This window comes from Kogia breviceps, chromosome 14 (assembly GCF_026419965.1).
Source record: "Kogia breviceps isolate mKogBre1 chromosome 14, mKogBre1 haplotype 1, whole genome shotgun sequence".
Taxonomy (NCBI): Eukaryota; Metazoa; Chordata; class Mammalia; order Artiodactyla; family Physeteridae; genus Kogia; species Kogia breviceps.
Window position 1 is genome coordinate 24,970,868 of NC_081323.1, and position 24,039 is coordinate 24,994,906.

A 24,039-nucleotide genomic window follows, 5' to 3' on the forward strand; every position below is an offset into this window, starting at 1 on the left:
CATTAAAAGATCACTTGGGCTTCCCTGGTGGCGCAGTGGTTGAGAGTCCGCCTGCCGATGCAGGGGACGAGGGTTCGCGCCCCGGTCCGGGAAGATCCCACATGCCGCGCGGAGCGGCTGGGCCCGTGAGCCGTGGCCGCTGAGCCTGCGCGTCCGGAGCCTGTGCTCCGCAACGGGAGAGGCCACAGCGGTGAGAGGCCCGCGTACCGCCAAAAAAAAAAAAAAAAAAAAAAAGATCACTTAACGGTGAAGAGCTAACAAGGAGTTGGGAGTTATCTGTAGCTGTTGTTGGCACTTGGCTTCCCAGAGGTCCAGAAGCTGGAACTGCCTTCTTAGCAGTATCTCTTGTGTTCATTCCCCTGGGTGCTCTCACGCCATAGCAAGAACCAGTAGGGCCCCACCCCATCTCTGAAGATCGAGGAACAAGGCAGAGGGGACGCAGAAGCCTGCCGGCAGGACGTCTTACAGAACTACATGCACCACCTTCCCTCCTAGTCCCATTCCAGCTTGAGTCAGAAAAGGAATATAGCCTTTTTATTGACTACTTTTAAGTAGAACAAACTAAATACATATTTAACAGTTTTGGTTCATTTATACAGTACATTAAATAAGTTATGCACAGAGTTAAGTAACAAAAGTTCCTATCAGAGTAGAATGACAAAGCACAGAAAAACCGACTCTACCGCATCCCGTGGGTGGTTTCACATTCAGCATCCCCCTTAAAAAACCACGCTTGGAAGCTTAGTTTTTTATTTATTTACATTATTGGCTTTCTTTTATGGATGGAGCTTTTGTAGCCTCATCAGGAACTTCGAAAAGCCTCTTAGCCAAACGGCACTTTCAGCCATTCGCCTAATGCTTATTGCTGCTTCTCTCTTGCCAACTCCAATGCAGGGACGGCACTATCCCTGCCAGCCGCACATGCCCTATTTGGTATAAGGATCAATGAGTGTACACTGGGCAGTTGTGGGTCTAACCGGATGGGGTAGCAGGGGAAGCTCCATCCCTGGGGCTGTGGAGGCAAAGGGCAGATGCAAGGTCCGCCCTCAGGCCTCAACCTTCTCCTGGCTCATGATGGAAAAGGTCACCTGCACCATCATCTTTGGAATTGAGCATGTCAACGCACGTGGGCAAAGAGGCAGGTACTCAACATTTTGGTTTCACAATAACTACAGAGTCGGAAGGGCCCTATTCAACAGCTCACCCTGTACAACACCCCACTCCACCCCAGGCAGGACTCCTTCCCTACAGCTGGCCAGCTGGCCCATGCTGGAACAGTCCAGGTCTAACTTTTCTTACATTTGGTTCAAACCTGCCACCACCTAGTTCTCTGTAAATAGCTTTTAAAAAAAACAAACCTAAGAAACTTGGCTTGCACTATTGACTTGGGAGCCTGGAAACCAGTGCTGAAGAAAGCCTCCAAGATGAGTTCTATTTTAAATGATTTACTCAATCCATAATCCCATCTACAATTTCCAGGACAAACAGCCACCTGGTCATGATTTATGCTTTCATCCCGAAGAACTCACGACCACACAATTCCAATTGTGTTGTTGAAACTTCAAGCCCACTTGCTGAGATATCTTCTGGAACTACCCATAAAAAGGTCTACCCTTTGCAAGCAGGTGACAGTACTGGGGATCAATTTGACTTTGGGACAGGCTGTACAAAGTAAAGTGTAGATTTTCTGTCTAGAAGCTGAGGATGCTCATGTTGACAACAAGAAGTGAGGAACTCCTGGTGGACCAACTGGCCCAGATGTATAAAGGTCATCCACACTGTAGAGGGCCCACTGCAGCCGATGCCAGGCATGGACCCATGCTGGGGAGATGGGTCGTTTCCAGTCTTACATCTACTGAGAGACATACATGACTCAGCACTGTCTAAGAGAAGATGAACTTGCTGTGACCTCAGGGTCGCATGACTGTGCCTGAGAAGATCTGCTTGAGCCCCATCCCAGGGGCTGCAAGGATGCTCCCAAGTGGAGTGCTCACATCTCAGGAGGAGGGCTGCCTATTGCTGAGCAGGTAGAACTAACCTGAGTCTGTTTTCACCACTGGGTGGAGTCAGGCCTGGTGCAGGCACTGTGGCCCCAAAGGATGATCGAAGATCTGAGGATCCAGCCCTCAAGCTTCCCTCAGAACATTCAACGACAGCTCCCATGATGGCCACTTCTGGTCTTCTCTGGCTCCTGCAACCATTCCTCACCGGGGAGAGGACAATGATGTCCCATCACTTGTCACATTTGCTTTTGGCTTCTAGGATAATATTGAAGAGCCTATGACTGCCCTGACAATTCCTTCAGTACCACCACTATGTCTTTTTTTGTCCCCTCAAACTATAAAGGTTGATCCTCTAAGCAGTCTATTAAGATATTTTAAATCTAATTAAATGAAAGGGGGAAGCCTGAATCTGCACCCTCAACCTGGCAGCTGGAGTGGTTATCAGCTGACATGGGAAACCAAGTGGGGAACCTGGACTCACCCCTGCCCCTCCAGTCCCCTCACCCCATCCCAAGACAATGTCCCTTCTCCTAACCAGAGAGCTGGAGAATTTCAGAAGAGCGGGAGGTGGCGAAAGGGACTGTTTACATTTAAATAGGAAGTCTTGGACAGATGCCCTGGCAACCTATGTGTGAAACTGACCAAAATTAATACAGCAAAAGGCCTGATATCTGAACTGCAGTGTGGAACACTGCCTAAGTTTTCAGCTTGGCCTCTGGGTAGCAGATGAGCAAAGCCATTTAGAATAGCATTACAAAAACTCTGAAAGTTAAGCTGTCATTGGAACCACACTCCACAAGTCAGCTGGGACCTACCTGCACACTAATCCTAAACCTTACCTGCAGGGCTTGACATAGAGCCCTGATGAACAGTATTCGGTTGGTTTTGGCTCTTTATTCCAACCTGAAAAAACCTGAGCTACCCTGGCTAGTCCTGTGGCCACTGACGACTTAAAGAACATGCCTAGGTGTTCATCCAACTTGCCAATAAAAGAGGGAGCTAAGGACAGACCCAGTGGACACCACGAGACACCCTCTTGCTGCAACAGGTTTATAGGCTCAGTGACCTCCTCTCAGGGGACATCCCACGTCTCAGGGAAATGCAGGCAATTCCTGTCTGAGGTTCTGATTTCATCTCTGTTAGTCAGGACACCCCAACTGCTACAGCTAAGGAGTTCCACAACAAAGTAACTATTCTGTTATTCTTTCTCTGGGGATGTCTTACTTTATGTAGCGGAAATCCAGGTATTTTAAAGGTGCCTTGTTCTGAGTTTCTTTTAAGACAGAAAATCCTTGGGTAAAGTAAATTAGGGACTTAAAGTTCTTAAAGTAAGATACACCTATATGTAAGGACAATGTTACCTATGCTGATACCTTACTGAGAGCTTTCAATTCACTCTGGTCAATGCACAGAAATTGGCCATCTAAAGCTGAGCTTTCAAGGGCCGGCGGGACCTTGCTGCAAGAGAGCGCTGAAGGCTTGGAGGTGGAGTGGGGGAGGGTCAGAGTCCTTGGGCTCCCAATAAAACTTGAATGACAGGGAAGTATGTGTGTGGCAGTTCCTAACGTTTTAAAGGGACTATAGATGATGTCATGTTCGGAGAGCTAGGTAAGCAGCTGGAAAACTCCCTGAAGACAGGAAGAAAAATTGGTCAGGCTCTCTCAAATGGTTGTCACATTTCACAGAACTTTTCTTAGCTCAAAGAGGGCAGGTACCAACAAAACAAGAGAAGGGAAACAGATTGTATGCCCAATAATAAATTGATATAGGACATAATGACAAGGTTTGAAGAATTCCTTCAGGTCCAAAAGGGTTGCTCAGAAGTGACCAGACCTTGACTGGTGAGGCAAGTTGTAGCCACACCACATCTCATCCTGTGGGTCAACTACGGCTTCAGAGGCGCCAAATAGAGACCACGGGAAGAAGATCCACGCAGTGATCTGGACATGTGTGGTATGAGATAAAAGGACACAGAACAAGATGACTGTGCAAAAAGCCAAGTGGTGACAAAAGGTTCTGCATTTCCAATATATGATCTGTTCAATAATGTGATGATATTAGTTTGGCCAACATGCTCAGAGGGAACAGACTATCCACAGTTGAGTCTCATTCTCCCTCAGACCAATCCATGCGCTGAAAACTATTTTCTGCATAAGCAAAATCAAATAAGAGAAAAAAAAATGGGTCCCAAACTAAAATAGCCAGCCAGGTTAGAAAATCTTGTCCAAAATGATCTGTGATGTTTGGTGGAAGTTTTATTTTTTATTATGGGTGCTTTTAATGAAATGGTGACTTCTTTCCTGTGGTTTCTGAGACTCTTAAGTCTGAACAGCAGGGTCGAGGAGGGAGTCCTGAGTGCTGCTTTTTGCCTGCCCAAGTCCCCACGGGACCAATCAGTGGCACCTGCTGAGGGTGGAAATGGGGCTCAAGGAGCTGTTAGGGGCAAGGGGAACTCCCTTTGGGAGACAGGCCTCCTCCCGGCTTGCTATCAGTCTCCAGGCCTCTGCCGTGGGAGGATAATGGAGTAGGGGACAGCACATGGGGTGAGCTGCCTCCAGCCTGGCTGGGCACATTCGACAGTCTGCTGCCTCACGAGGCAGGGAGGGGAGCTGGCAGGCTACACAGAAAAGTGGCCGGCCATCCCAGCTTCAGCTGGGAGAGGAACAAACCAGGAAGCCATGGAGGAGGCAGCTCCAGCCAGCTGCCTATGTGCAGACGGGAAACTGCGGCAAGTGTCTGGAGAGGCTGGGGAGCAGTGCTTGCTGGGGCTTGAAGTCTTCCTGCCTCCACTTCTCTTGATGATGACGCAACAGCTACTTGCACTGGTTCAAGCAGCCAGCCTCCCGTGCAGAGTCTGTCGTGCTGTGAGGTCATCAGGGGAAGTGAGTCTGGGGCTCAGAGTCCGTTGGTGTCAATGGCTGTCACAGAGGCAGGTGTTGAGGAGCGCGAGGTGGTTGCTGAGGTCTTGTCCAGGGCTGGACTTGGCACACTGCAGTCGGCAGACCGGGCTGAGGAGCCCCTCCCTCCAGGAAGCAGTGGCCGGCTCTGGCTGTGGGGACTCTGGCCGTGCAGGTTCTGGCCACAGAGGCGGTGGTGGCGCTCCCAATCCTTATGCTGGCAGAAAGAGCCGCAATATCGTGCGATATTGCAGCCACTGCAGGTCTCACTGGCTTTGCGGCCACAGTTCCAGCAGTTCTGCAAGACACAGGCATCCGTTAGCTGCTAGGATCCTGGGGGGCAGGCTTGTCATAATTTGTCACCTGCACTGTAAAACAGCAGGTGAGGCTGTACAGGGAGAGAGTGGGTTTTGGAGCTGCACACACCTGTGCTTGCCCTGCCTCTACTGTTATCTGCGTTCTGAGTTTCCTTCATCTGTACAACAGGAAAACTACCTATCCTGGGCTGATGGGACAGCAAGATGAGGGGTATGTGAAGACATCGTAGGGCAGCTGGAAGTCCTGCTAAAGGTATCAACTCATTGTTTTGACTCACATTTTAATCCTCAACGACCAAACCAAATTCTGTCCCAGGGTTCCCCCAACATAGCTATCTAACCCAAGACCACACAGGTGCTTAGACAGCTTTCTTCCTTGCCCTTCCCAATGGAGAAATGACCTTCGCTGTGTTCACTGACAACACTTGATCTTTAAAAAAGTCACCTGCCAGAGGACCTGGGTGAGTGACCAGGAGGGTGGGAAGCTGTGCTACTCTCTCTGTGCTCATTCTCCTTTCAGTGATGTATCTCATCAGAGGTGGGCTGAGGATCATGGGAATACTTCTGGCTTGTTTGTAGGAGCCCCCTGCAATACCTTAGAACCTAAGGCCCTGAGGTCTACATCAGGGAGTTTTCCTACTATTCTTTGCACTTTCCTAGAGGAAAGCTCCCAGCACCTGCCCCTTGGTACTCTCCTCCCAGTAGGCTCCTGTGAGGACTTCTCTAGTGACACATGAGTGTTCTGCACTTGAGGTCTCCATGACCCACTTATAAGAGAAAAGCCTTATGGCATTGGTCAGGTGAAGCTATCAGGAAAGCAAGGTTTTCTTCTTAGGTGTCAAGAAGGACTTGATCAGTCAGCCAGCTGCCCTCTCCCCTGCAAGTTCTCCAGAATGGCAGAAGCCAATCACGAGGCCTGGCCTGACACTCAGAGAAGACAGATACTGTTCCCAATGAAATCAGAACACTTGCGCAAGTGTAAAACAACTGATAAGGGCCAAGAAGGACCTGAGGCCACCTCTTGCATTGTACAGGTGGAACACTGAGGGCCAGTAGGCAGGGACTTGTCTGACGTTATAAAATGATCACGTGGCTATGCAAAGCCTGGAACCGGGACCGCCTGCCCCCACTATACCCAACGTACAAGTTCAGTTTCAAAAAGCCTTAGAAAGGACTGTAGATTCCCTTGTAACACAACAGGTTTCTCAGGAAATACACTCTAATGACTGCCCCAACCTTGCCAACACCAACACTGGAGGACCAAGACGGGACAGAAGTAATTCTGAGAATCATTAAAGATCCCCAAGCAAACTGCATTCCAGAGAATTTCATACTTTGGAGCCTGATAGGTTGACTCCAAACAATGCTTTGGTAGAACATTATTGCTTGTGGGGAAGAACTCAGTTGCCTTCATGGGGCTGCGGTGGAAACACTGGCCTCTACTCCCTCTGTCCAAGTCTGCAAGAACATCTCAAACTGGGGCACAGTATTAGACCAATGGTGCTTTCACCTTGGCTACCATTACATTTAAAATATTTATTACATGATTGATGGGATACAATAAAACAAGATAAACAGCCTCCCACAGAGGTGGGATCATAGAAATGCAGGAACATTTCTGGCAAGGGTCAGAGAAGCCAGGGTGAAAAGGACACTTTACATTCCCTGTCTCTGTGGCTTTTCCCTGATTTCACCAAAAGTCTTTTTGCCAAGAAACATGACGAAAGGTTTATTGTGGTAGTCACCCTTCAAATCAGCATTTGTCAAAGCTGGAGCAATGCACGTGGCCAAAAAGGCCTTTGTAATTAATGGGAAAGGTTATGAACCTTCTGAGTTACTGGCCAAGGAAGTCAGAGATGAGATTCCAGAATTCCCTTTGTCAAGCATGGGCCATAAGTCTATGCCAGTTATTACTCAAAGTGGCCCAGGGAACACCTGTATCAGAACGACCTGGGGCTTGTCAAAATCCTTGGGACCCATCCCAGAGCTCCCTGACCTTATTTCAAACCTGGCCTAAAGGAGAAATGATTCCTATCTTATAGTCAACTGCTAGCCCATTATGTTTGCCAGGAAATCCAGGCTGGGGACAGAAGGGGACCTCTCACTTCATCCCTCTACCTGAGGCATTCCAGGGGAGAGGCTTCAGTCTGGCCTCAGAGGAGGCAGCTGTTCTGCAAGAGCAAGAGCTGCCATAGCTTACACACCTATGTCATTAACAACATAACAAAATCCCTTCTGTCTAAACAGGGCATTGCAGTTTAAAAACACTTCCACAGGGGCTTCCCTGGTGGCGCAGTGGTTGCGAATCCGCCTGCCAGTGCAGGGGACACAGGTTCGATCCCTGGACCAGGAAGATCCTACACGTCGCAGAGCAAATAGGCCCGTGAACCACAACTACTGAGCCTGTGCTCTGGAGCCCACGAGCCACAACTACTGAGCCCACATGCCACAACTACTGAAGCCTGCGTGCCTACAGCCCGTGCTCTGCAATGAGAGAAGCCACCGCAATGAGAAGCCCATGCACTGCAACGAAGAGTAGCCCCTGCTCGCCACAACTAGAGAAAGCCCATGCAGCAACGAAGACCCAACACAGCCAAAAATAAATAAATAAAATAAATAAATTTATTTTAAAAAAAACCCACTTCCACAACCATGATCTAATTATATCTTCCTAAAAAGTATAAGACCAGCAGGACAGGGGCTGCTACACACCCACTATACAGAGAAGGAGACTGACTCATGAAGGGTATTTTGCCAGTGTGAGGTGAACTAGGACTAGCACGTAGGGTTCCTGGGCTCCTTCTGCTATACAAAACCACCTCTCACAGGATGGATGAAAAACTCCAGGGGTACCTCCAGATGTCAAGCAGAATTTCCTGAATGAAATGGAAGGAAATCAGCTCTCCTGGTCCAACACAAAATTACTCAGAGCTTAGGCCCTGCTATCCTGCCCCTGTTTTGGAAGGAAGTTTGCTGGGATGGATGCTGGTGTGTGCCTCACCTGTAAGCCTCTTTGTGGACTGTTTAAAGTTCTAGCTCCCTTTAAAGCACAATGCTATAAATGGAGAGCTGGGATTCAAACCATGCAATCCAGATCCAGAACTCATGCTCTTAGCCAAAATGTTACATTCTTTCTTCAGAGAAAGACATAGTTAAAGATAAACATAGATATAAAAGTAGATAAATATGGACAAATATAGGTATTGATATGGATGGCTATAGATAAGGAATTAAATACACAACAAAAAAAGTAGGAGGGGAGAAGGAAAAGGGGAGAGTTAAAGGAAATACTTTCTCACAATTCAGTTGGGAGTGCTACAATAAGGACTTTTTCCACATCCTCTGTGAATGGCAACATGATATTTAGGCATTTTCATCTTCACATTGCCATGCCTAACACTGTAATACTGAAAAAGATCGTTTAAAGAGGATGAGAAAATAAAATTTGTCATTTATAAAACAAACCAACAAAAAAATCTCAGTTCTTTATAACTTCAAGAAAATATCCCAAAGACTAGATGGGCTCTACCTACTTATAGAAACAGGCTTGTTTCAGGACTTAAAGTTTGTCTTAAAGCTGAAAAGTGACTAAAATGAAAGTTACAGAAAAAGCTCATTACATTCGAAAGGACTGTTATGATGTTTTTTCACATGCCTTTTCTTTTCAGTTTGTTGTCCTCATTATGGTACAAGAGTGTCCTGTATAGAAGCATCACCACATCCTGGGGCCCTAGGCAGTCAGGCAGGCCTACCCAATCTGTCACTTCAATCCATGAAAGGACTATCCTTTCTGTAAACAGATCAGATGCTACAGGACCCTGCATCTCCTTTCTCCTACTCTGACTTCAGCGATGTGGGATTACATCAAATTCCCTGAGCCCCAGTCTCATTTGTAAAACTGGACTCCAACAACACCCACATCTCACAGGGTCACTGTGAGGACCACAAAGACTACATACACACTTCGCTCTGTATCTGGCACACAGCAGGCCCACTCAGGTAGGCAGTGGTGGTCATTGTTGTCACGCAAGTCCACAAACTCTGTCTTTAGGGTGAGTTTTCAAAACTTAAACCAATATAATGAGCCAATATACAAGAATATAATAATTGAGAAACAAACCTCTCTGGTACTGAATAAAAATCATAATCATCTAGCTCAAGAGCGGACTGTTGGCCCTTACTACCCAGCACTTGAGAGGAAAGCAGTGGGCTTGGTCACTCTAGCTGCCCCAGCCCCAGCCCGCAGCCCAACAGTGCTCTGACCTCCGTCGACTCTTCTTGCTCGTTTATGACGAGAAAGGCGTCCTCTGCGGCCTGCCGTTTGACATCCGCTATTGTCTGCTCCATCCGAGCTCTCTCGGTAGCAATCACTTCAAAGGCTTTTTGCTCTGCCTCAGCAACGGCTTTCTGTACTTCTGACATGGCCTGAATTTTCACCTTATTCACAGCTTCTTCTAGAAGAAAGTGACAGTAAAATCAACTGGCCGAGAAATCTTTCCCCTCCCACTCCACATCATTTCTAAGAAGGGACAGAGGTGAAACCTGATGACTTTTCTAAAAATACACAGGGATGAACTTATGACATAGCATTCACTTTTATTCTTATCCTCACTTGTCCACTCATGCTAGGGGCTGGGGAGAGACCTGAGTAACTAAGATGTATCCATATTCTCACAACTGATCAAGTATAAAGGTGGCTGAGGTGCCATGATACATGTCAGTATAAGAGACAACAGTTCCAAGGGGAAAAGTGGTCAGCTCTGTAAGTGGCAGAGGAGGATCAGGAAAATGTGTCTTGGTTGAGATGGTAGGTGGAAATGAATTTTTAGAAAGTCTTCCATTCCCCGCTAAGGAATTTGGCCCTTCTTCTAAACAGAATGTGAAACCCTAAAGGGTTCTATGCACGGAGAAAAGACTGAAGACAGAGGTACCAACTGAGAGGTTGGGGCAATAATCTGGCTGATAAAAAGAGACTGAATTTAGGCAGGAGCAAGTGGCACAGAAAAGGGGATGAGATAGAATGAGCTGGTACATCTAAGGGTCTGGAGGTGGAGGTAAAGGTGAAGAATGGAACTGCTATGCAATGAAACAGATAGTAAGCAAAATGCTGGTGTGAAGGCAAGTGAGAAGGTCGAGGTGCATCCAGGTACAAATGACCAGGAGGCAGTAGGTATGTGAGACTGAACTCAGTAGAGAAATGCTGCCTGAAGATACAGTTCTGGGCTGCTAGGTGCCCTGGGCCTCCAAAGCGCTGTCCAATTGCCATCACTCCACTTGATTCCTGATCAGTTCCTCCCAGCACCACCGCCCTGCTTGGTTTCATAGGATGTACACTCCAAATGACATATGCTATGCATTTGAGCCTCAGTCCTAAGTTCCAGTGTGAATGACCTCCCTCCTGAGTCCACAAAACTGGACAACTCAGAAGCCTAAGCAAAGTCCCTTACTGTTTGGCTCTTGCACATGACCTAGGCTCAAAAGAGATCTAAACACAGTGTTGCCATCCTAGAACCTTCCATCATATCGCTCCAGCCAAGAAAAGCAAGTTTTCACCCTAAAGGTCAAGGATGATGCTGAGCTGATCAGACACTAACTCCATTCCTTTACTCTTGGTGTCCCTGCAGGTCCACTGTGGCCCACCACAGCTACCTTTCAGAGACCTCTTTTAATTTACCAGGTAGATGTTGAGTGTCTCTTATTGAGCCAACATAAAAATGCTCCTAAGTGTATTTTATCTTCTCAGTTTAAAGATGAATCAGTAAGAATCATAGTTTGGAAATCGACCTCACTGAAGGTCATCTAAGGTCACAGATGGCACTGTCACAGAACAAGCACTCAAATTTAGCTGGCCCACGCCAAAGTTAGGCTCTTAACCATAGTTAACCAAAGGTTACCTCTCAAGTAGAAAATCACTAGTTATCAAAGAGATCTTTTGCATTGTAATTTTTCACTCTATCTTTACAATTATCATCTTCATTTCCCACAACTCTACTTGTTGGTAGTATAATATACACATCCCCATTTCCAACTGCAAAGATTTTTCCGAGGTGTTATGTAGTTTTCCAAATTATTTTTAATGGTAAGATAATATTCTGTTGTGGTGCCACACTATAAAATTCATAACCAATTCATGGATATGTGGGCATTTCCTGGGTTGCCTCTCCCTTGCTCCAAGAATACATTAAAAACAGTGTCATTTTACATACTGCTGCCTTTTTAACCATTTGTGTGCCTAAATCTGGATCATTCCCTTTTATTATTATTTTTAAATTTATTTTTATTTTTTTGGCCGTGCCGTGTGGCATGCAGGATCTTAGTTCCCTGACCTGGGATCGAACCCGTGCCCCTCTCTGCAGTAGAAGCTTAACTTAACCACTGGACCACCAAGGAAGTCCCTGGATCATTCCCTTTTATTTTTATTTTTTTTTTTGCGGTATGCGGGCCTCTCACTGCTGTGGCCTCTCCCATTGCGGAGCACAGGCTCCGGACGCGCAGGCCCAGTGGCCATGGCTCACGGGCTTAGTTGCTCCGCGGCATGTGGGATCTTCCCGGACCAGGGCACGAACCCGTGTCTCCTGCATCGGCAGGCGGACTCTCAACCACTGCGCCACCAGGGAAGCCCGATCATTCCCTTTTAAGATTCAAAGCACGCCAGTGAGAAATGAGTTCAAAATTTCCATGCGGTCATGGTTGGTAACGCTTAATAATTTCATATATAAATCTCTGATGAATTATTTAGTGTCATTAACAGGGTCCTCTAAAATTTTATCAGTAATTAGGTGTTAAAGACTTTGGTGACTAATTGGTCAGGGTTGCATTACCTTGTACTTTCCTGATTGTCAGTGAAAATAAACATTTTTCAATATGGTTAATTTGTTTTTCTCATGAGGTGTGTGCTCCTATCTTCTGTCCATCTGTTTATATTATGGTCTTGATATCAACTGGGTATTAACTTTTTTGTAGAAATAAATTTTATCTTAGAAAGAAAACCAAAAACTGTATATTGGACTACAAAAATTTCACTGAGAACGGGAGGCAAGAAGGAAAAGAAGGCTAGTATTGGATAAGGTAATATTAGGGATATAAGGTTAGTGTAATCCCCTGTCTTAACACAACAAGCAGTTCCGACCCTCCCGTATTCTTATAGAAAATGACACCTACCAAGAACAGTCGTGATGCAGCTAGAGACAGTGAAGATGAAAGGAAGAGCAGAATGAACCAGATGTGGGAGCATGAGAACACAGTGACGAGAACAGGCAGAAATGAATTAAGCTATACACCCAGAAACAGGGCATATAAGTAGGGAAGGAAGAGTTGGTTACTTAACGCCTCCCAGTAGAAGGGGGTGATAAGGACTTGGATGGATTGAAGGGAGTCATTCCAAATTCTTAATCAGCAAGTAACATGACAGGCAGTCCAGAAGGTAGGACAAGCTGAAGGGGGAGAGGCAGGAGCCTAGAGCTCTTTGAAGAGGAAGTTATGAGAAAACCACCTTTCCCCCAGATATGTGCTCTACGCTCATATAAATTAGTGAGTACATGTGATCTATAAGCAGACAGACATACCAGTTTTTTTCCAAAACTCCACAGGTACATATCCTGTTCCTGGCCTACTGTTGAATTCCCGCTGAGAATCTACAGAAGAGAGAGAAACAGCATAGGGTCAGAAGCTGTCTATAATTGACGTGTTTTACTTTTGTGAAAAATTATCAGATCTCTCATTCACCATGTAGAAAGATTCAAACATATACATTCATTTACTGGAAAAAATGTTCTGACAAGGAATAAAGTCAGATTATAAACAGTACACTTAATTTGTAGATGCTTAACATTGCTAATCATCAGAGAAATGCAAACCAAAACCAGAATATCACCTCAAACCTATCAGAATGGCTGTCATCAAAAAGCACAAATAGGGCTTCCCTGGTGGTGCAGTGGTTGAGAATCCGCCTGCCGATGCAGGGGACACAGGTTCTTGCCCCGGTCCGGGAAGATCCCACATGCCACGGAGCAGCCGGGCCCGTGAGCCATGGCCGCTGAGCCTGCGTGTTCAGAGCCTGTGCTCCGCAACGGGAAAGGCCACAACAGTGAGAGGCCCGTGTACCACAAAAAAAAAAAAAAAAAAAAAAGAAAGAAAAGAAAAAGCACAAATAAAAAACATTGGTGAGGGTGTGGAGAAAAGGAAGCCCTTGTACACTGTTGGAGGGAATGCAAATTGGTGCAGACATTGTAGGCAACAGTATGGCAGTTCCTCAAAAAACTAAAAACAGAACTACCACATGGATCCAGCTATTCTACACCTGGGTATATATCTGAAGAAAACGAATACACTAATTTGAAAAGATACATGCACCCCAATGTTCATAGCAGCAGTATTTACAATAGCCAAGATATGGAAGTAAACTAAGGGTCCATCAACATATAAATGGATAAAGATGTGGTACATACACACACAGGAATACTACTCAACCATAAAAAAGGATGAAATTTTGCCATTTGCAACAATGTGGATAGACCTGGATGGTACTGTGCTTAGTGAAATAAGTCAGACAGAGAAAGATAAATGCTGTATGTTATCACTTACATGTGCAATCTAAAAAATAAAACAAACTAGTCAATATAACCAAAAAGAAAACAGACTCACAGATATAAAGAACAAACTAATGGTTACCAGTAGGGATAGGGAAGGCAGGGAGGGGCAAAATCGGAGTAGGGGATTAAAAAATACAAACTATTATGTATAAAGTAAATAAACTACAAGGATGTATTATACAACACAGGGAATACAGCCAATATTTTATAATAACTATAAATGGAGTATAACTTTAAAAATTGTAAATCACTATGTTGTATACCTGAAACATATATTGTAAATCAACTATACTTCAATAAAAAATAAAACACATGCATGCCTCAAATATTAGTAGTATTTCAAAGTAGTGAGATTAAAAGTGAACCTCACTTTAAAAAACATAATAAATTTATTATTTATTTTTTTAGCTGCATTGGGTTGCTCTAGTTGCAGCGAGCAGGGGCTACTCTTCGTTGCAGTGCACAGGCTTCTCATTGTGGTGGCTTCTCTTGTTGCAGAGCTCGTGCTCTAGGCATGTGAGCTTCAGTAGTTGTGGCTCGTGGGCTCTAGAGCACAGGCTCAGTAGTTGTGGCGCCCGGGCTTAGTTGCTTTGCGGCATGTGGGATCTTCCCGGACCAGGGCTCGAACTTGTGTCCCCTGCATTGGCAGGCGGATTCTTAACCACTGCGCCACCAGGGAAGCCCAAGCCTCACTTTCTTTTTACTTATCTCTATGTCCTTCCCCACTATGAACATGTAGGTATTTTTAAGGTACTTCCCTAAAAACAAATGTGTAAACATAACAGTCAATATTTATGCACATATACATATGTGTATGTGCTGGGTCTGTATCCAATTTAACTGTATCCATCATGCTCAGGTCTCTGGCAACTGTTTTCTATCGGTCACAGAATATGGCTTTTGCTTCTTGCCAACTCTGAATCCTTATATGTGATTTAAGCAAGTTCCCTTTAAAATGCTTATAAACTTAAAAAAAAAAAAAAAAGCAACTAGTAAAGAAAATACTCTGATTTGGAACAGTGTATTTCAAATACACTGTTACTGGGAAAAGCATGGGGTGGAGGGTGACTTAACATATATCTATTGTGATTATAAGATATAATATTTTATAAGCATTGCTTTAAAAAGTATGAAAACTAATTAAGGTAATTTGAGTTTTTTAAAACTTTTTAAAAATGAGTCAGTGCTAGCAGACTTACTCACTTTCTTATGCTCTGTTGAGGTTAATCTGAAAAGTAGATTTTATGTTCTGAACACTCATTAACCCATGGTGCAAAGAGGAACCAGGGGGAACACCCAGTGTGGCAAGGGAGGCCAGCCTGGCATGAAATGTTTGCCAGAGGAACTTTAGTCCTTATAAGAATGCCTGAGAATTGGCTGCAAACTGGTCTTGGATAGGAAAGGAATCTCTCCTATTCCAAGAGCTATCAGCACAGAGAACCTACTTCTGTATCACCCCAGAGCTGAGGGGATAATGAGGTGTTTTTTTTTTTTAATTGTGTAAAATACCTACAAAACTTACCATTTTAAAGTGTATAATTCAGTGACATTTAGTACATTCATAATGTTGTACAACCATCATTTCCAGAACATTTTCATCACCCCCAAAGGGAACCCCATATGTCTAAAATTTTGATAGTGTTAGTACTTTTTGTGAGACTGAGATCTCTAGGAAGTGCTAACACCACTTCCAAGAACTGAAGAACTGAACTCTTTTCCACATAGGTAAGTTCCTGACTCATGTGGCCATCTGTCAAATACCTAGAAACCCAAGATTCATAAAATAAATACAAGGAAAAATCTAGGACTGGAAGAGGCAAAGTAACACAAGCTAAGGAGAAGGTAGTTCATCAGTGTCAACTAAGTCTTAAATAAGGAAAACCTGTAAGGAAAAGAGTTTGTGTAGATAAGCTGTCATTGGTGTTAAATGACAGAAGAAACACTTGCTTACTTGTGTGGATATCGGGAAGCCTTGACGAACAAGGAAAAGCCACTTCATTTCAGTCATCAACTTTGTATCTGTCCAGTCATCAGTATTTTATTTCTCTGACAGATGTAAGAGGGGAGGATGCAAATGACCCTAAAGGAACTTCTCAGCTTAGTCAGGACATGCCTGGAAACTAGCAACATTTTCATGGTATTTCCAGAAGCCAAAATTTTCAGCTCATTTACTAAGAAAACTAGAGTTTCAGAGGCTATTAATCAAAGGTCAGACAGAGAATGCAAATACATGGATCAGAAATGGGGGACTAATGGTATTGTGGTTCTGTAAGAGAATGCTCTAGTTCTTAGAAGAAACAAAACAAAGCATTTAAGGATGAGTATCATGATGGTTTAGGGGAGACTGTACCTAGCTATCTACCCATCTGTAAAGAAAGAAAGCAAATGTGGTAAATGTGAAAAACTGGTGAATCTAGGTATGGGGCACATGATTGGTCACTGTGCTGCTCTTTTAATATTTCTTTGTGTTTGAAAAACTTCAAAACAGAAAATTGAGAAAAGTTATCTTTAAGTATAGGCATAGAAAATTCTTTAAGAACACACTAATTTGCTAGTAAGTGAGCCCAAGAGAATAGAGAAAAAGTGGGTGGGGATAAGATTTTTCACAATCTATATGTTTCTGTAATGCTGGACATTTTTGCAATGCAGTTTATTTTTTTAAAATTCCATTTAAAGAATAAAGAAATTAAAATACCCAAGAAAATGAAGTGGATATAACATTACCAGATATTAAAACACACTCTGAAGCTATAATAATAAGTTTGATATTATACTGGGAAGCTATCATAATCACTAAGATTGTGTGCTGGTTCTGGAATAGAATGGCCTACTTACAATCTTTCTTTTTTAAGTTAATTTATTTATTTAAAAAATTTATTATTATTTTCTGGCTGCACTGGGTCTTCGTTGCTGCACACTGGCTTTCTCTAGTTGCAGCGAGCAGGGGCTACTCTTCGTTGCAGTGCACGGGCTTCTCATTGTGGTGGCTTCTCTTGTTGCGAGGCACAGGCTCTAGGCACAGGGGTTCAGTAGTTGCAGCATGCGAGCCCTAGAGCGCATGGGCTTCAGTAGTTGCATCGTGTGGGCTCAGTAGTTGTGGTGTGCAGGCTCTAGGGCATGTGGGCTTCAGTAGTTGTGATGTGTGGGCTCAGTTGTTGTGGCTCGTGGGCTCTAGAGTGCAAGCTCAGTAGTTGTGACACACGGGCTCAGTTGCTCCAAGGCTTGTGGGATCCTTCCGGACCAGGCCTTGAACCCGTGCCCCCTGCATTGGCAGGCAGATTCTTAACCACTGTACCACCAGGGAAGTCCCCTACTTACAATCTTGACATAATAGCTGTAGGACTACTTTGGCCAAGTTTCTAACTTATTTAAGCCTCAGTTTTGCCATCTGTAAACAAATCTAATGGTAGTTCTTATATCTCAATAGGCAGTTTTGAAAACACAGGTAAGGCTTATTAGCACTGGCTGGAACATAGTAAGAGCCCACATAAGCTATTATTACTAAAAGTGGTAACTAATATAGTCAGAAAGATCAATGAAGGAAATAGATAGATTGAAGTATTTAACCAAATTAGCATCTGATAATTACTTCATTTTAACAGATAAAGGATGGGTATAAACTGATGGTAGGAAAATTTAAACTATCTGGAACATTAAAAGTTGGATAGCTAATATGCAAACACACAAAACTTGAATATAATATAGGTGAAATTTATTGTGCCTTGGGTAGGGATCAAGGTCAAGGAAAAACCATAAAGAAAATGATAGATCTGACCTCATATTAGCTATCCCATCCATCAAAATAAAACAAGATCAAATGAACACAAATGTCTGTATCCACAACCCATTAATTTTACTAAGGATATACCCTAAAGGAAAAATCCCTACATATATTTTAAATATTGCATTATTCACTGAAAAAGAAAAAACAAGCAAAAAACCTTAATGTTCAACAATAGGAATGGCTTAAGGAAATTATAGTTTATTTCCATGGTGGAATACTATAGTATAGTCATTAAAATTATATTCATAAACTCCTCAATGATGTGAGAAACATGCTCAATATGAAGTTATGTTTTCAAAGAAATCAATACAAAGTTGTAATCCAGAATTCTCAGACACATCCCCAAACTCTTCAGTGGGATGATAAACTAGTAAATTCTTTATGTTTCTGTATTTTCTACAATGAGCCATACAGTTTGACTAACCGTTTAAAAGAAGAAAGAAAGAAAGGAAGGAAGGAAGGAAGAGGAAAGAGAGGAAAGAAAGGAAAAGAAAGAAAGGAAAAGAAAAAGATAGCCACCTCATGAGGTTGCTCTAAGAATTAAGTGATAATGTACATAAAGGAATGGTTCTCAGCTCTGGAAGACCAGGTCCCATCTCAGACAAATTAAATCAGAATCTCTGGAGGTGGGGCCAGGGCATCAGTTTTCCAAAGGTCCTTAGATGGGTTCTAAGGGGGTATCCAGGGCTAACTACTGAAGAAGAGTACCTGGCTTGGAACCCAGTGTTCATGGTTAAGGTCTCCCAAACCACACTAGGAGTGTCACCTACCTGTAGGTCATATATATATTTTCTGTTGTAACAATGGTAAAGTGTCATTTTAGTTGATTCTTCCAATATTGGTACATCTTGATCTTTCAAGTTGCAGGCATTATTGATTGATTAGCCATTTCAGAAGGAAAGAATTCATTCTCTTTTAACTTCCCCTCAGCCCACGAGACACAATAATTCCTTCCCCTTCCCCTCCCCCAAATAGAGATATACTCAAATTCTGTTACATCAATAGTCAACATTTACAGTACTCAATGTAAATGCTAATCACAGATGAGTCACATGGTTCATATTCTATGAATCTTTTTTGTTTTTATAAATTTTATTTATTTATTTATTTTTGGCTGTGTTGGGTCTTTGTTGCTGTCCGCAGGCTTTCTCTCTAGTTGCAGCAAGTGGGGGCTGCTCTTCGTTACAATGGGCAGGCTTCTCATCGCGGTGGCTTCTCTTGTTGCTAAGCACAGGCTCTAGGTGCATCAGCTTCAGTAGTTGTGGCACGTGGGCTCCAGTAGTTGTTGCGCACAGGCTCTAGAGCACAGGCTCAGTAGTTGTGGCGCACAGGCTTAGTTGCTCCACGGCATGTGGGATCTTCCCAGACCAGGGCTCAAACCCATGTCCCCTGCATTGGCAGGAGGATTCTTAACCGCTGCGCCACCAGGGAAGTCCTTCTATACATCTTTTTATCTTCCTGAACAACTTTTTGTTTTTCTTAGAGCTAATAACTGATTTATTCATGTGCTAAGTTTCTTATGTAATTATTTCTAATTCAATCTCAAATTCTCTTCCTGTGGTGTAAATATTTTATAAATTTCCTTTTCTTGAAAAAATCTCCAGCAAGCTGATGGGCTATTCCAGTCTGAACTGGCTGCTTTCTGGACTATTTCAGCCTGGAATGTCCCACTGTTGTTTGGGACCCTCTCAAATATCCCAGGGATTCCATTCCTCTCTTTCTCGCTTGCATCCTGTTTTATCAATTCCATGTTTTCTCCACTTTATGGTTTACTTCCCTGTGTTGGGGCATATCCTACCCAAATGCGGTAAACACCATGATAAAAGGTAGATGGGAGGTGCATTTTTTCCCCCTTAAATTGTGGGTTATTAATCTAACAATTGTTTTGGTTGCATACAGAATTCTTGGTTAAAATAATTTTCCTTTCGTTGTCTTCCAATTTTCAATGATGCAAACTGGTAAATCTGTTTCTTCCACTGTGTTTACTTGATGGACTAGTTCAAGCTGGAATGCTGCCTTTCAGTTCTGGGTAAAATTTAAAAAGTATTTCAGTAACTATTTAATATTTTCTTTCTGTTCACTGTTTCTGAAACTCATGATTTAGATATATGAGTTTGATGGATCCTCTAGGTTATTTAAAATTTTTTCTCTCTATGGATACTAAAAACATTTTTGTGTGTGTGTGTGCTAGGCGGACCTCTCACTGTTGTGGCCCCTCTTGCTGCGGAGCACAGGCTCCGGACGTGCAGGCTCAGTGGCCATGGCTCACGGGCCCAGCCGCTCCGCGGCACGCAGGATCCTCCCGGACCGGGGCACGAACCCACGTCCCCTGCATCGGCAGGCGGACTCCCAACCACTGCGCCACCAGGGAAGCCCTAACAACATATTTTTTAAAGTTTTCCTTTCTCTGAGAAGCTGCTGTTAACTCACATTTCTGTTTCTTGATTTTGGTCTCCACCTTTATTAGAGGCTTACCTCTAGAGTTTGGTCATATGAATGCAAGCCACTAAAAAGCTCCATGAAAGCCCCTTGACTGTGGACTTAATTGCAGGCAGCTTTCCCCAAATTGCCTGATTACTGGACTCATTAAACATATATATATTCAGATGCCTGGGTCCTTGAATCATAACTTCCAGGGAAAGGTCTAGAATGTGTAGTTCTAATAAACACCCAGGTGACTCTCACTCTCAGAAAAAACTGGGGAAAACTGATAGCTGAGTCAGTTTCTTTACATTTAAAAACAAAAAACCAAAACTTTAATTGCAAAATATTAGATGCTAACAAGTTCATAAAAATACTAATGTACAATTTAATGAAAAATTATAAAGTGAAAACACATAAACCTCCAGATTAAGAAAGAAAACACTTTTGGCAACCCCCAATCCCCAAGAAGTGAGTAGTGTAAGCCATAGTAATGTTTAAATAATGCCAGCCGGACTTGTAATCCTGTCCTAATAGCTGATAAAGATGATTAGAGTTCACTCTGCACTCTACATCATCAACATCCTCCATGCCACACACCCAGAGGAAACTATTCTCTGGAATTCTGTGATAATCATTTTGTTTTTCCTATTGTTTTCATATTTATTTGTGTCCTTAAATAAAATACCAAAATACATTCCTTTCATGCATCCCTGAGCAAAATCTGTTCCTGAAAATATTGTGAACCACAAATTTTCAGAGAGAGGAAACCTTCATTCCATTATTTTAAATGGGGAAAACAATAATGTCATCCAAAGTCCATTCAAGTTCTCTCTAAATCACCAAAACATATAAATATTAAATACTTAAATAACAATCCACCAGAGGTTTCTATATAACGTCAAACATTTAAAACACTACTTATATAACTATTTAAAAGTCACTGGTGAGTATGTTTGTGTGCTATGCCCCAAAACACTGCCCAGTATAGACAGTGCTACTCAAAGTGCTGGTCTGCAAACTGTTATTAGTCATAAGGAGCTTATGCAGAATGCAAGCAAAACAATTACGTCTCTAAGTGAGCTACTTAGTGTAGCAGTCTCTTCCGAGAGTGAAGCAAACAGTGCCTGATCCATCATCACAGACCAGTAACAAGTAGTTTTTGGAGTGGTTTTGGTCCACATTGAGTAGCTCACTTGTTTAGGATATTATGATTTCCTTCTACAATGCAAGCAACAAACGTACTAAAAGAGAAATAAACAATGAAATAAAAATACTAAATATGTATAATATGCATAAATAAAGACACTGAAAGATACTGTTCAAGTCAGACAGATTGATAGTGCCCTGAGAAACCTGAGAGGAGGAAACCCTAGGATCCATGAAGAGGTACACCTGTAGTGACAATATAATTTATCATCCCAATTGTCCTCATTTTCGAGAGTAAGAGAGGTGCTGGTAATAGTTATGACAGGATGATAGCCATAGTCACCCTAGCTAAACCCTCAATGCAAAGCAATGTTTCTAAACAACACCAGCAAGACCTGTAGTCCTGGCTGGAGAAGAGCCAACTCAGCTCACTCTGCACTCTACGCCCTCTCACTTGCAGAGCTTCGATGGAAGGTTTGTGATTTGGGTGGTCAACTTAGGGTAAGTTTCTGTGAGCTGTGACGGGGAGTATTTGTGAAGGTTCAGATGGTGAGAGATAACTGAGAATTAGCTTGAGGTTCCTTTTAAAAGAATTGTACTATAAGTATTTGACGTCCTGCTGTGCTGGATATTCTACACAATATTGCTAATCTATGGCTGGCTCAAGAGTCACCTCTGTGGGTAGGGTGGGGGAGAGGAATCCCTTAGTTTCCAATGTCTTTGCCTCTATTTTGGGGGTAGTCTTTTTGAGACTAATGGCTGTCTTCTGTGGAACATGCTAGGTTTGCCATAAGAGGAGTCATTCTCCAAGGGAAAACTGGGAGCTTGAAGTGGGTGGGTGGGGAAAGACTCTGATCACAGGTGGCCCCTCATTTAGCCATGCCTTTGAATAGGGTGCCTTTTCAGTTACTGGGTCAATGTGAGGGAACATTTTTGGAGGAATAGCTATGGTGTCCTGGATGTATCCTGGATTGAGAGCTCAACAATTGTTCATATCTCTGCTGCTTCAGGGTGGGAAAAGGCAGGAAGGCACAATCCAGCTTGGTACAGTAAAACTTTTCATTTTTTTGTCCAGGCAGAGGTTAATAAATGGTAATTTTCTAAATAGGGAATGGGGAAAACGGGATGGAAGCTGAGGTGAAGCTTTTTAGGGCTACTGTGAGGAATGAATGTGATATACATGAGAGTCCCAAGTACATTCAGCCAGGCTGAATTTAACATCCAAACATTCTTTGATCATCACTCAGCACTTATATACAGTATAGAGTTGAAAACAGAAAATGACAAACATTCTCTTTCTATGTGGGGAAGACAGTATTTCTTGAACATGCCAAATACTGAATCCTTGACATATTTTTTATAGTTACCAAGGTCTTTCTAATTCCACAATCTAGTACCATCTTCCTTTTAAAGTAAAATATAAAAAGTCTCAAAAATAAAAAATAACAACAACAAAAAAGATATATACAAAGCCTCCCTTGTCAACTGAAGTGATACTCCCCTTACCATTGCTGAGAGAATCTGCGCTCCCGGGACTGTGCTGCCTGGAGACCAACTCACTCCCTGTTTTCCTCATCTCTGTGTTTTCATTGTATCGTCTTTTCCAGTAGTTGAGTTCTTCACGATCTGATTCCTGACAGCGCCTCAGGACTGCCATGGAGCGCCTTGTTTTCTCTACCATTTCCATAATGCAGTTCAGGGCCTGAGCCAGGCAAGAAATCAGGCAGAGCCATGGGATGAGGACATTCATACAATCAACATTGAAAATCAAGGACAGGTAAACAAAATATAAAGAGTAAAGGTTTAAGAAACTTACAGATTTAGCAATATCAAGTTTATATTTGAAAGGCTTTCTTATTATTTCTCTTTAAATATATACACACAATTTTTAAGATTTCAAAATAATACTTTTTGGATTCTTCATGGTTAAAGCAGCCAGTTTCATCACAATATGGTTCTTTAAAGAGTATGGTGAAAATACATTATATCTCTGCCTAAAGCAGGAGATTTATATAAGAATGCAATCAGAGAATTACATTCAGAGACAACATCACTCAGGAAGGAAAAGCTACTGTATGTATATTTCAAGCAGGTATTACATCTTCTCTTCCCTTTTTAGTGAGAGGGGAAACTCTCTTTTCCAATGGGGCAGAGTTTTACATTCTGTGCCAGTGTACTAGTTCTCATTTGTATTTGGAGAAGCTCCATTTATTTAACAGTCCATTTATTATACCAGGCCCTGTGATAAGCACCTTGCATATCATTACAACCCCCCATGAATTCAAATAATATAGCATTATTTTTTTTTAAGATATAAAAGTTAAGGCTAAAAATGGTGAAAGAACCTGCCCATCACAGAGGTAGAAGTGGCAAAGCTGGGACCTAAAACTCATAAGCCTATGTTTTTAACCATGATACAACATGGCTTCACTTGGTTATGACTTCAAGTGATCACCCCACCACAAAGATGTGGGAGTTATTCTTAGCTCTCTAGCTGGGGCAGTAGTAGATAATCAGCTTTTATTGCAAAGACATTGTAGCTCTGGTTAGTTCACTTCAAGCATACACACTCTTACTCTCCGTAACATTAAGAATTAAAAGTAACAAGTAGTTAGGAAAACTATACACTGTAAGATTCTTACATGATCAAGATGTTTCCATTCATCAGCCCATTCCCTTTCTGTCAAACGGTGGTCTACCAACTCATCTTGATAGCCTCCATTTAGACCTATTAGAAATTAGATTAAATTTGAAGATAGAGGGAAGAATACAGTAAACAGAATTCTACCAAGTAAATACACATACATTCATAACAACTATGAGCACACTATTAAGGCCAATGACTCACAATGATCTAAAACCACAAAATGACATAAA

The 24,039-nt window shown here is 42.8% G+C and overlaps 1 protein-coding gene across 2 annotated transcripts in view; it reads right to left on the reverse strand.

Moving 5' to 3' along the window:
• Positions 1–519: 519 nt before the first annotated feature.
• CBFA2T2 (CBFA2/RUNX1 partner transcriptional co-repressor 2) overlaps positions 520–24,039 on the reverse strand; it is a 185,559-nt gene continuing 162,039 nt past the window's right edge. Inside the window, exons 7-11 of one of the 2 annotated variants that reach the window (XM_059039048.2) lie at positions 23,805–23,890; positions 22,669–22,864; positions 12,783–12,851; positions 9,481–9,668; positions 520–5,198 (exon numbers count right to left, since the gene is read on the reverse strand). In XM_059039048.2, the coding sequence (XP_058895031.1) occupies positions 4,899–5,198; positions 9,481–9,668; positions 12,783–12,851; positions 22,669–22,864; positions 23,805–23,890 (839 nt within the window). In that variant the 3' untranslated portion in view covers positions 520–4,898. Of the gene's footprint in view, positions 5,199–9,480; positions 9,672–12,782; positions 12,852–22,668; positions 22,865–23,804; positions 23,891–24,039 lie in introns of both variants that reach the window. The other variant, XM_059039046.2, reaches the window with a different exon arrangement.